Here is a 12,044-nt window from a genome sequence, read left to right as displayed (position 1 = left end):
CTGCTATACCCTTGGGAGGCAATTTCAACATGCCTAAACATCCAATTCCGGCGCAAAATGCATTTTTGATTGAAGTTTTCCAGATTTGATCTACGCAAATCCAGACATCGAGAAGAGCCTCAACGAGCTGTCATCGCTTGCTACTGCCAATTGCCGTTTGTCCTGATTTGTCTCGTCCGCAGAAATATTCTTGAGGGTGGGTCGCCATGCAAGATGAGTAACCGATCTCGAGGGTTGTAGACTGTCCAATTTGTTATTCAAAATGTCGAAACAGCCGCAGCAAATGCCACAAGTTGCTTACGAGTTATCAAGCTCGAACTTTTGCTTCACCGTCCAATTAGGAAGCTTCAATATGTGGAGAGTGATGTTACCCGTCTCGGTCCCAATTGCTATCACCATGTTGTTTTGCGAAAACCGAGAAGATATGTCGACCGCCGTTACAGAAGAAGCTGCTGTTATCGTTGTCGTGCATTCTGTACCCGTTACGCTTATACTCCATATCTTGACCGTTCTGTCTCTACCAGCCGTAGCGAACACCCTCCCAGCTTCTAGAGGAGCCCAACAAGCATCAAGTATCATCCTTGAATGGCCTTTGGGATTTGAATGCTTCAACAAGTACTCTTCAGGTCGGACACAATCTCTCTCGAATACCGCCCACTGCCTGTCTCGGCCAACGCTGATGAGATACCGGTCGTCGCTTGAGAAGCACAAAGCAGTAACCGTTAGCGAATGAGCAGTCAATGATGGCCTTACCTCACGCCAGTCTTTGGTCGTGTAAAGGCGTATTACTGCATGTTCTAATGAGCTTGCTCGACAAGACGTAGCAACCACCGTGCCATCATGACTGGATGCGACAGCAGAAATCTCATAGCCGTGTCCATAAAGCTTCTCTTTCTCTGGCCAGAGCGTATGTCTTGCCAGCTGATCCTCCAGAGGTGGATGATCTTCGTTGAGCGTCTGGCCATGTGCTGTAGATGTTAGATTCTCTGCGTCGGCATGCCCATTGGTATTAGGCACTTCATCTGCGGCACTTTCAATTGCCTTGTTCGACAGTCCCAGGACCGGAATGTTTGCAGCATCTGGCAAAGTTTGCTCAACGTTGGTGTGGATACCGCACAGAACGTCAAGTAGATCGGCTGTCGCTCTAGGTTCTTCGAATACGCGAAGGAGCTTTTCATCAGCTCCAGAGATGAACTCGATTTGACCGTTTGAATCTATGCAGTTCAAGCAGTAGCCGTGAATTTGTGGCCTTGCCATCTCATGCCAAGAACATTTCCTTCCACGCTTCCACGCCGCATGCAGTCGTGTAGTCTGATCCGATCCAGTGGAAAAGAGATAGGAGCCATCCTTCGACCAGGCCACGTCCGCTACCGCTTTTGTGTGTCCACTAATGCCAATTCCTTGCAGCCAGCGATCCTGGTCCAAAACGTAGTTCCACAGCCTCCAACTCCCCGTCCGTCCAAGGCTTATTAGCTTATCTCCTTTCGGTGACCAGAGGCCGATGTAGAAGCCACCCGTACTTCCAGTTGCTGTGGTAGATCCTTTCTGCGCACTTATCTCACCCAGTCGAGTAGTACACACCCACACTCCTGAACTCTGTTCGGATTCCCAGATTGCTAGAGAGTTATCCGCAGACGCAGAAAGCAGCTGAAGACGCTCTTCACCAAGACGCCAGGAGATAGTGTATATCCAGTCTTCGTGACCCAAGAGTAAAGCCTCAAATGAGACTGAGTATGAATTCTGTGAAGTTTTGAGTTTGTGTGCCTTGTTAGACAGGAATTTTTCGAGATTCCCGGAAGCTGATACGCTTTCAAAATTGTCTTTCGGTCTCTCTTGTATTATACGCCACAGCCTGATATACTTGTCTTGACTTGCGGACGCCAGAAGGAGATCGCTGTCCGCCACGTCGCTCTCCTGTGTGATACTCAAAGATCGTATCCAGCCTTCATGGCCGGGCAGGGTGACTTGATGGAAAAATTGGCTATCGGTCGACGCCACGTAGATCTGCACAATGCTCTTGGTACCGGCGGCAGCAAGTACGAGGTCTTCTGCCGCACCTAACGAGTGCAGTGCCAGTGCAAGTGGAAAAAATCGGGGCTTTGTTTGGATTGTCTGCAGTTTTTTCACACTCATTCCATACCCTAGGCTTTCAATACGCCAGATTCTGATTGTTGCATCAGCAGATCCTGAAGCGAAGATATCTGTTCCTTTGAAGACTGCAAGGCAGTTTATAGAGCTCTCATGGCCCTCTAAAGTAGCTGCTAGATCAAATCCGGTAGGAGATGCTGTTTTAGCTTGCCACACCCGGATAGTCTTGTCTACAGAACCACTAAGTATTGTTTGAGAAAATGCTTCCTGGGCTGGGAAGAATCTGACTACGTTCACGATATCGGTGTGACCATGCAACAATGCCTTGACGCCTTGGTAGCCATCATCCTGTCTGCATAGTGAGCAATTTTGATTTGCCGATTAGAGATCAACCATACCAACGGTGACCAAACTGCTACATTCCTATCTGCGCCGAAGGCAAGTAGTCCACTTGCCAGATCCCAATCAGCAGCCGACGGATGGCGATTACCGCCAGCAGCAAGGTAGTCAGTGGTCCAGTCCACCATTAGGTTTCGAAAGGAAAAAAAGGGGAAGTGTATACTTATCGAAAAGACACAGAATGACTGGCTCTTCTCTTTGATACATCTCCAGACGCTCGCTTGCCGCGCTTAGCAATAGAAGGCAAAAAAGGCCGCTGCGACCTTTGTAAAATATAAATGTTTCCCATCAGTGTCGAACGGTCAACACGTCGTGCTATTTGTACTCCGCCTACGGCGATGGATACTAAGTCGTGTGATGGAGCAAAGGTCCCGGTCATCGTAGAGTTTACGTCAGTCACATTAGATCTCTAAAGCTTGCCCTCAAATTAACCATTTTTAATCAACCGTAGAGGTGGCCTTGAATCACTTTTCTCGGATCAGCGAAAGCACCTGGTGTCCCTACCAAGCACCGATGAGAATGGCCAATCAGCAAATCTGGCCTTCCTTGTACGATATCTGTGCGAGAATCTGATGGCGGATAAAAGAAAAGAGATGTTTGTCATGGACGGCACAGTGTCAGTGGATTCGTGTCTTGCAGTGATGCGGGTGAGAGTTAGTTGAGCTGACGAGTGAAGACGGCCTGGAATCCTCGTTTTGATCAACGACGCCGACTGGGAACTAGAAGGCGAGGATCAGTACGAATTGAAGAGGAATGACAACATCCTCTTCGTTTCTACGCTTCACGGTGGCTGAGAGATACCTCTTGTGGACAGAACTAATCGGCTAAATGTCTACTGAATACGACAGCTTCTGATTGCAAGATTCGAGGCCAGGTCACTCATATACATTTCCACCGATCAGTGACATGGAGCAAGATCGGAAAATTCGACTCTTATGCCGCCCAAGGAAAAGCAGAATAGCCCTTTCAAAAAGTAAAAGAGCTGAAAGGGCTATTTTGCAATGGGATCTTGCACTGACGTTTGACTGCATCAAGGGGATTTTTAAGGATGGGTTGGGTTACAGTTTGACATAATTGTGATTTAACTGAGACCGTCGAAGTACCGTCTCTTACGATGGGAACGATCTCTCGGAGTGTGTATCCAACCTTCTTGACACTCCGTGACTGCTCGACACTCCTGGATCGAGCGGTGATACGGCCATCCGGAAAACCTGTCATTGTCAGTATCTTGTAGTACAGAATACCTAGCAATGGCTATAATTGACAGGTCTCTTGGTTGATTGACTCTATCAGCCTGGTTTTTGCTGCTTCTACGTCTGCCTCATTCGCTTCCCTACTGTTTCGCCATTCAATGAATTCTGGGGAGAGAATATCGCCACAACCGGATTCCTCATTCCTGAATATCTCAATCACTGGGGACCTCTCCCTTCGCCTTATTCGCCAAACACCATCAGTTGTGATTGTTTGTTTTAGCCCTGAGCAAGCATTAGTTGGTACCAAATCGCAGGCCGTAAAGCTCTCACAGTCGAGAAATGCGGCTGTGAAGTTGATGCAAAGATTACCATCCCATATTCCTTTGCCTCGTTTGACCATTCCCGGAATGTTCTTGGTTTCTAGCTCTTCAAATCTTTGCAAGATCCCATTTTGACTGCGGAAACCCACAATAATCTTGGGAACTCCAAGTAAGAACGACTGTATCCAAAATTTTAGTAGTTTGCGTTCGTATTTGAGCGTATCCTTGTCGTTTGCGATCTCTGCCGAGGTCTTCAATTCTACCCAGTTGATGGGATCATCCCTGTTGTCCGGCTTGCAGTCCCATACTGAGCAGCTGTAAGCAAGTGGTTACGATGGCTGTAGGCCTGGGAAATAACGCAACGTACAGGCATCAACCTCGCCTCCGATGAGCATCCTTGCTTTGCCAATGCCGGTTTTCACCACAGAGCAGTATTGGGCGTAATTATTTACTACCATGTTTTCGCGGGTTTCAATGACTTCTCGCGAAGTCGAATCCCACTGATCAGGAATCAATGACAAAGTTTCAAACTTATAGCCTTCAAGGACAGAAGATCAGCAAGCTAAGATCTTCGGGAAAGCGGCCAACATACCCCAAAAACTCATGAGATCCTGTGAAGGAGCACCACGTCGCGAGGGCTGAGCGTGCTGCTGCTTCCTCGATTCGAGCTTGTGCTCGTGGTTCTCCTCGATGAAGCTGCAATGGTTGGTACTAGAGCATTGCTAGCGCCTGGCTCTGGGCAACTTACATGCTGTCCTTCATTAGCCAAAAAGTCAGCCAGTACAGTTCAAGCTACAGCTGCCTAGGCTTGCCCACTTGGAATCTGGTCGCGTTCATCTCGAAACTTTAGGTAGTCAGACCAGGCCCTTCATATTGGACCACGACAAGTGTCTCACCCGCTCATGTTGTCAAAGGGCGCCGCCATGATCTGTCAATGTTTAATGCGTTCTGGATTACCGAGCCAACACATTCGAACCTTGGTCATCATTCCTCTTCAGCATGGTAGGAGTCAGCGTAATGTTTTGGGCAGAGACATGAACTAAAAGACAGTTCTAGGCTTTGCGGCCCAAATTATGGTACCGACTAAAAGAAAGATTGTTCTAGAGTAAACATACCTCCATGTCACAACTTCAGCAGTGCATTTGGTGCCAGTCCGTTGTTCAAGATCTATTATGGTCTTAAGGAGACCGTCTAAATGATCGTCTGCCGTATCATCGAGCTGTTGAAAGGTATCAAACCCTTTCGAAAGGTCCACTCCGAGGTTTGGGGGATAATAGTATCTCAGCGACCGCTCATCCAAATGGAAGACGTGGTCGTCATCGTAGGAAAAATAGGCAATTTCCTTAGATGCTTTCAGCCATGTACATTAATTGTAAGACATTCAACGCACTTTGGGCCTCCGAATTGCTGCGCTGGAACCCGCGAACCTGCTCACGGGCTGAATAGCAAAGTTGCTCATGGTTGTTGGTGGTCAAGCGATTTGTCAGATTGACAGGCAATTTCGTTGGGTGATAAGTTTCCTTCATCCACAGTCGAGGGGTTCGAGTCGAGATATATGATAAGTGTTCAGCAAAAGGCCCAGAAAATTGTTCGAGCCCCCAGAATCTCTTATTAATTATAGTTGCTCTAGGTGTTCAGTAGTCAAAATGGTTGGACTGCTGCAGGTACTCTACCACTTATTTTGAAAGCCCACCTTTCATAAGGTGACTCTGGTAGAAACTTGAGAAGGGAATAACATCAGTACTCAGTAGCACAACTAAGCACTTCTGCGCGTCTCAGGCGTCTACTAGCTCAGCCCTATTTGAGGCTCGTTTGATAGTTCCTCAATACCTAAGTACCACGTCGGACAATCAAGTAAGATGGCTTCGAAGTCGACAGCATCACGCTCAGCAGCGACTGGCACTTCAAGTGTTTGTCGAAGTCTATTCCATCACACTCTCAGCAGGCGGCCAACAAGCGCTTCAACGTCTACATCCGCGACAACGCTGCAAGAAGGCTCTCAAGACGAGAGCTCAGACATTGTAGTCAAAGATCGCAATGGCAATTACCAAGTCCAGGTTCCGCTTCTACCGCCTCTAGATGAAGACCAAGCACAAGAGGAGGACTCCGGCAATGAGAAAGAGAGTACGGTCGGTCCCCTTTGGTATCAGGGAAGCGATGGCTAACGCCCGCACAGAACTCGATGCCAGACTACTAGAGATGTATAGGGATAGGAGTCTACAGCCTCACGATCCCGCAGGTCAGTCCCCAATCATCAGTCTACATTTGAAGCAAGATTTATCTGAACGGGTAACAGAGCTCTTGAACGCGGTGCATGCAAGCCTGAGGCGCAAGGTAGCTTCACTAGACGAGGACAACTGGATCTTCGAAGCTGAACAGGAATCAACAGGCGGCTGAAGAGATGTAACAAGATACTTTGCGTACATCACGGCGTTCTGGCATATCATTCTGCAAGTCATATACAAAATCGCTCTTTCAAAAGCCCACAATACGCTCTATTTACATCAGTCCACGGCTGGTGGCACTGGAGCATCCACCTTCCTAGGCTTTGGTTTCGGGCTTCCCCCGAATCCCATCAAGCTCCCCATTACGTCCATTAAAGGATTCCCCGGCCTCGGTATCCGTATCCCAAAATACATCTCGCCTATCTGCGCCAATGCATCATCCCAAGTGCCAACCTCCTTCACATACGGCGCATAGTGCTTAGCCAACTGCTTATACAGATCTGAGCTACCCCTCTGAACCGCCAGCAAGAGAAGACCAAGGAAATTGAGGAGAGGCAATGAGGGATAGACGCGCATGTCGGAAGAGGTGCTGCTGACTTCCTGTACGCTGAGTGATCTGTTGGAGGAGCTGAGGCGGGAGGTGAATATGAGATACGCCTTATTGGCGGAGCGGAGGTTGCTAGTCAGGAGATAGGGGAAGACGGCTCTTGCAGCGTAGAGAGCGGCGGTGTGGGATTCGTCCTGGGTGTACCATTCATACTCAACTTTGGCAAGCTGCTCAGCGGAGTCTTTGGTACCGAGGGCGAGATGGCGCTCTGCGTCGTATGGCTCGCCTTCTGCAGACACGTATGAGTTACTATAGACCCAAAAAGTACGTAGAGATCATGCAGGCACTCTATACCTTCTGCAAACAAAGTCCCAGCTACATGGTGCAGTTCTGGATCTCCATTTGGGTAGTCTCCAGCCTTTCCACTCCATGCAACCATCTCCGACACGAATCTCTTCTTCGTAGGTTCATTGGGTGGGAACGCTCTCAACAGCGTTAACAGCTTCCCTGTATCACGCCCGTAAATCAGCACTCCATAGTCCTTGTAAGAGGTTCTCTAATCTTCCAACCGCCGGACTCCCCGTCTTTCTTGCTTCGTTGCCTCTAGAACATCAAACTCGCACGCACCTTTCTCGCCAGTGCCGCATCCCTTCTCTGCCTTCCCTAGCACCTCAACGAGGAAACATCCCAGGTCCCCGCCGCTGCCACCTTGTCCCGCCTTCAGCAAAGCCAATGCGCCACCATAGAGGATATCGGTAGCTGAGTCCCAGTCGGAAGACTTGACGTAACGGGAAGCAACTACTCGCAGTTGCTGATGTGCTTCATAGTAATTGCCTTCTGAGATCCTGTGATAGCAAGAACGTCAGCATGGAAATGAGAGGCCTGACGTAGGACAACGGCATCGGTGCTTTAGGAGATTGGTGGATTACTTCTCCTCTTGTCTAGCAATCGTTTTTTGAATTTTTGATGAGCGCGACATGGTCAGCAGGCAGGAGTTTGACAACTTTCTTGTCTGAATGGAGAGGACTTGGGTTGGTGGGATTCCTTGGCAATACAAGACATGACAGAACCTAGCAAGTGAGATAGGGCGGCGGTTACTCTAGACCTGCTAGGGGGTGATTTCGGGGTCTCGTACGGTCGTACCTTTTCCCACGTCTTGGCAGAATGCGCAATGAGGACAGAAAGTCCGCTAAGACCGGGGACTTTTGGTAATCTTAATGGTTGGAGTTTGTGTTCTTGTTCGCATGATTTCATTCTATGTACATCTCCTAATGGCTTAAACGATGTGCCCAAGTCCCGTGTAAATGCTGGAGTCCGACGCCTTCTTGATGTCACTGTGAACTAAACTGGTCATGCTCCGTCACATGGACGACTTGACGCAATAAAGGAAAGATCATGTACAGGCAAGAGCTGCCCAAAGGCCAGCAGCCCCACCAAGAATCTTGTACGGTACATGCGAAGAAACAGCGCCACTCCTCCCAGTCGGTATCGACCCTCCCGTCACTGTGCCAGACACACCCGCGATTCTGGCACCTCCAGATTGCGAAACGGACGCTTCGATAGCGCTGGTTACTGGCGTGGCGTCTGGTACGCTGGCGGTACCTGTACCAATCTCCAAAACGTGGCTAGTCGTCGAGTTGAAATCAGTCTGCGCAAGGGATATCTCATTATTCGCAAGATCATAAACTACGTAAGCCGAGCGGAGGAAAGTGTCGCCTAGAACGGATGTTGACCCTTGGGATGGAGCAACACCGAAGAGGCCTATATTATAGTTTCCGAGTCAGCATTGCCTATCCGAGAGGGTACGTTGAGCCTTGGAAAATGTCTACAGAGTAGACATTCTCAAGACCTGTCTCAAGGCTCAAGATCTGGTCTAGAAGAGGAAATATGAACTCCGAAAACACGTACAGATGTTTTCGTCGCTGCCACTGAAACCATACGAGCCCTCACCATTGTCGCCAGAGTTTGGGGTTTCCCGGCTCTCTTCGGCACTGGAAACGCTCAGGGACCAGCTCCCTGACGGGAATTGAGATTATTGGGGACGTGAATGTAAAGTCCAGGGTGACATTCTCGCTGGCAAGGTCGCAGCTCACAAATGCAGCCCCGTCTTGTTGACTATATTGGACATCCAAAGCAGTGTAGATTGCACTCGTAAGGTCATTTGGTAGGTATGTCAAACTGCTCCCACTGTCCAGAATGACGGCAGTGGGAAGGTCGGTGTTCAAGTTCTGGGTTCTACCTCCATTGATAATGCTCACGCCGCTCAAAGTGATGATGATTTCCGCATACTCGTCGAATTCTTTCTGTATGGGCAGTGTCTGGAGTTGACCTGTGTACTTGTCTGTGTCCACACCACCAAAAATGATTGACCCGGTATTGGCTTCGAGATCATCTAGGTACAAAGAATATGCGTTCGATTTGATCAGACCAGCGTTAGCCATGGCTTGAGGGAGGTTTGGGTAGGACTTCAGGTTGGCCGCATTGACTTGTGCTTCGTCTGCGGTATATCCAACTCCCAGAATACCATCCGTTGATGTTGACTGATAGCCAATGCCAAATTGTAGGCTAGTCAAAGTCTGTCCTCCAATGCTAATTGTATCGGTAGCGTAATCGCCTGCGGCTCCAGAGCCATCGACATAAGAGACATTAAAGTCGCTGTTCACGAATTTGTAGGTACTTGACGAGTTGGCATCATAAGTTCCTCCTGCGGAACAAGGACTCCCTCGGTCTGTGCAAATCTCAGACGATTTTACATTCGCCCACAAGTCGCTGCTCCCAGTGTCGATATGTAGCCTTAAACTCTGGGCTGGCGTCCCTAGGCTGACGTTGGCGTAGTAAAGTGTTTCCTAATTCAACGAAGTCAGCCAACAAACATCTGAAATACGAGCAGGCAAGCGGTGAGAAGAAGTGGAAGCTGTAGCGGTATGCGCCCCTAAGATACTGAATTACCAGCGTGGAAGAGAAGTCATCCAGCGCCTGGCTTGGGCTTCCAACCCGACTATGCCACAGGACGGGCGATACCAGCGCTGAAGACTGCCACTCTCCCTGACAGCATGCATGCGAGAATGCGAGCTTACCCCATTGTCAAGTGTCTCGGTAAGCGTCTGTCTTCGGCGTAGCCCATCTCTTTTAACAGGATCCTGTACTGCCTTCCTGTATGTACCCAGTCTTACAACCGCCGGTGACGCATCCCGTTGGAAGAGATGAATGGCTGCTGAGCTGCTAGCTAAGAATCCTACCGCCAGAGCAGTAAAGAAACAGCTTCTCATGGTCTGACTGTGGGATGGTAATGTAATTTAGGACTGTGTGTCAAAGAAAGAAGAGCAATCAATCATTTTCAAAGGAAGGATTAGTGGGCAAGGAGGGAGAAGAAAAGTGTTTTGGTTTATTGAAATGAAGACATAGCCTTAGACATGCCCACGCTGACGCGGCAAATATTGTGAAATGTGAGAAATCAAGTACCTACTTTACTCAGCGGGGACTGCGGGACTGCATGCAAGAGAGTGACCGAGCAGATGGGAATATCGTTCATTGGTTCATTGCGGCGTCACTGTGGCGAAGGGCAGCATCCATCGACCATCATCTCGAAGTGCCTTACGTATTAGATGACGACGCGCTTTCTTCCTTTCTTCCCTACTTTCCTTTCTTCCCTCCGAGACCGAAACCAAGAAGATGTCAAATCATTTGGAGAGGCAAGACTAATAGACCAAGCAGGGGAAATCCCCGATAATCTTGACCAGCAGCCGAAACATTGTACACGTTCTACTTGTACTTCTGAGCTCTCGAGAAGCCAAACCGACCGGCGACACGCAACTGAAGCCACTTGATTGAACGAGCGGCAAAATGCTTGTTCTTCGGGAGTGGCTGAAAATTCCCGCCTTGGCAACCGAGAGATCTAACTACTTACGTCCCCTATTCTAGATTCCTTTCAAGCGCGTTCAAAGCGCGTCCTCACAAAGCCGCAATGGCAAAGGCAGAGTCATCAGCTGCTGCTGCGAAGAATGGCATCAAAGCCAATGTTAACGGTGTCGGTGGTGCATCATATGATCTGCCATGGTATTCTCCATCGCCATTTCTTCCGCCCGTGCTAATTCCGAGTCAGGGTTGAGAAATACAGACCGGTATACTTAGACGACATAGTGGGCAACACGGAAACTATTGAGCGTCTCAAGATCATTGCCAAGGATGGAAACATGCCGCACGTTATCATTTCTGGCATGCCCGGTATTGGCAAAACCACCTCGATCCTCTGTCTTGCCCGGCAATTGCTCGGAGACTCGTACAAAGAAGCAGTCCTAGAGTTGAATGCCAGTGACGAGCGCGGTATGCGGCCAAGGTCTATCTAAACTAAATTATCCCTCAAGCTGACACTGACATCGACATCAAGGTATCGACGTCGTCCGTAATCGCATTAAAGGCTTCGCTCAGAAGAAAGTGACTCTACCGCTAGGCCGACAAAAACTGGTCATCCTCGATGAAGCCGACAGCATGACATCTGGCGCCCAGCAAGCTCTTCGCCGTACGATGGAAATCTACTCCTCGACCACCCGCTTCGCGTTCGCGTGCAATGCCTCCAACAAGATCATCGAGCCCCTTCAATCCCGCTGTGCCATCCTCCGCTACGCCCGCTTGACAGATGCACAAGTCGTCTCTCGCCTGGTGCAGATTTGTGAAGCTGAAAAGGTAGAATATTCTGACGATGGAATCGCTGCGCTCATTTTTTCGGCCGAGGGTGACATGCGACAAGCTATCAACAACCTCCAGTCTACTTTTGCAGGCTTCGGATTTGTGTCGGGCGAGAACGTCTTCCGTGTTGTCGACGCTCCACATCCAGTCAAAGTGCAAGCGGTTATCAAAGCGTGTTGGGAGACGCGCATCGAATCAGCGGTGGAAGGTTTAAAAGAGCTGTGGGACCTGGGATATTCCAGTCATGACATTGTGAGCAGTATGTTTAGAGTTACGAAGACGATGCCTGGCTTGAGTGAGCATGCTAGGTTGGAGTTTATACGGGAAATTGGATTCTGTCATATGAGGGTGCTGGAGGGCATGCAAACGTTGGTACAGCTGTGGGGTTGTGTCGCGAAGCTATGTAAGATTAACATGAAGCCGGGCTTGTTTGTGCCACCGTAAAGGGCGCCGGGCCAAAGTCGGCGAGAGATGCATAGGGCCGAGGTTGCCGGACTTCATGCGGAAGATACTGAAGCAGAGCGGGCGTCTGGCGCGAAATATTTGCTGAAGGCAATATCTACCAACTATGATGTGTTACAGCACA

The 12,044-nt window shown here is 49.2% G+C and overlaps 6 protein-coding genes across 6 annotated transcripts; 3 read left to right on the top strand and 3 right to left on the bottom strand.

Annotated features, from left to right (window-relative positions):
- Window positions 1–90: 90 nt before the first annotated feature.
- HO173_000261 (uncharacterized protein) lies at window positions 91–2,615 on the bottom strand (the record flags this gene model as incomplete). Its single annotated transcript, XM_037302211.1, has 3 exons — window positions 91–241; window positions 302–2,436; window positions 2,487–2,615. 3 exons carry the CDS (start codon window positions 2,613–2,615, stop codon window positions 91–93), a joined length of 2,415 nt encoding a protein of 804 aa, XP_037170790.1.
- Window positions 2,616–2,825: 210 nt separating this feature from the next.
- Window positions 2,826–3,281, top strand: HO173_000260 (uncharacterized protein; the record flags this gene model as incomplete). Its single annotated transcript, XM_037302210.1, has 3 exons — window positions 2,826–2,878; window positions 2,939–3,103; window positions 3,164–3,281. 3 exons carry the CDS (start codon window positions 2,826–2,828, stop codon window positions 3,279–3,281), a joined length of 336 nt encoding a protein of 111 aa, XP_037170789.1.
- Window positions 3,282–3,741: 460 nt separating this feature from the next.
- On the bottom strand, window positions 3,742–5,459 carry HO173_000259 (uncharacterized protein; the record flags this gene model as incomplete). The annotated part of the gene is made up of 10 exons (XM_037302209.1): window positions 3,742–3,962; window positions 4,011–4,307; window positions 4,368–4,538; window positions 4,593–4,696; window positions 4,749–4,756; window positions 4,817–4,844; window positions 4,897–4,928; window positions 4,977–4,992; window positions 5,116–5,342; window positions 5,391–5,459. The coding sequence occupies 10 exons, from the start codon at window positions 5,457–5,459 to the stop codon at window positions 3,742–3,744; spliced, it is 1,173 nt and encodes a 390-aa protein (XP_037170788.1).
- A 400-nt stretch (window positions 5,460–5,859) lies between these two features.
- HO173_000258 (uncharacterized protein) lies at window positions 5,860–6,397 on the top strand (the record flags this gene model as incomplete). Its single annotated transcript, XM_037302208.1, has 3 exons — window positions 5,860–6,124; window positions 6,177–6,239; window positions 6,297–6,397. The coding sequence occupies 3 exons, from the start codon at window positions 5,860–5,862 to the stop codon at window positions 6,395–6,397; spliced, it is 429 nt and encodes a 142-aa protein (XP_037170787.1).
- Window positions 6,398–6,504: 107 nt separating this feature from the next.
- Window positions 6,505–10,041, bottom strand: HO173_000257 (uncharacterized protein; the record flags this gene model as incomplete). The annotated part of the gene is made up of 8 exons (XM_037302207.1): window positions 6,505–7,061; window positions 7,127–7,279; window positions 7,400–7,617; window positions 7,908–8,106; window positions 8,174–8,533; window positions 8,681–8,763; window positions 8,816–9,618; window positions 9,850–10,041. The coding sequence occupies 8 exons, from the start codon at window positions 10,039–10,041 to the stop codon at window positions 6,505–6,507; spliced, it is 2,565 nt and encodes an 854-aa protein (XP_037170786.1).
- A 695-nt stretch (window positions 10,042–10,736) lies between these two features.
- Window positions 10,737–11,902, top strand: HO173_000256 (uncharacterized protein; the record flags this gene model as incomplete). The annotated part of the gene is made up of 3 exons (XM_037302206.1): window positions 10,737–10,828; window positions 10,875–11,095; window positions 11,160–11,902. 3 exons carry the CDS (start codon window positions 10,737–10,739, stop codon window positions 11,900–11,902), a joined length of 1,056 nt encoding a protein of 351 aa, XP_037170785.1.
- Between the last annotated feature and the right edge of the window lie 142 nt (window positions 11,903–12,044).

The sequence above is a fragment of the Letharia columbiana genome, assembly GCF_014066305.1.
Source record: "Letharia columbiana isolate WasteWater2 chromosome Unknown Sc0000000_s0, whole genome shotgun sequence".
NCBI lineage: Eukaryota > Fungi > Ascomycota > Lecanoromycetes > Lecanorales > Parmeliaceae > Letharia > Letharia columbiana.
The sequence above is the reverse complement of the archived record's forward strand: the minus strand, read 5'-3'. Positions and strand labels throughout refer to the sequence as shown.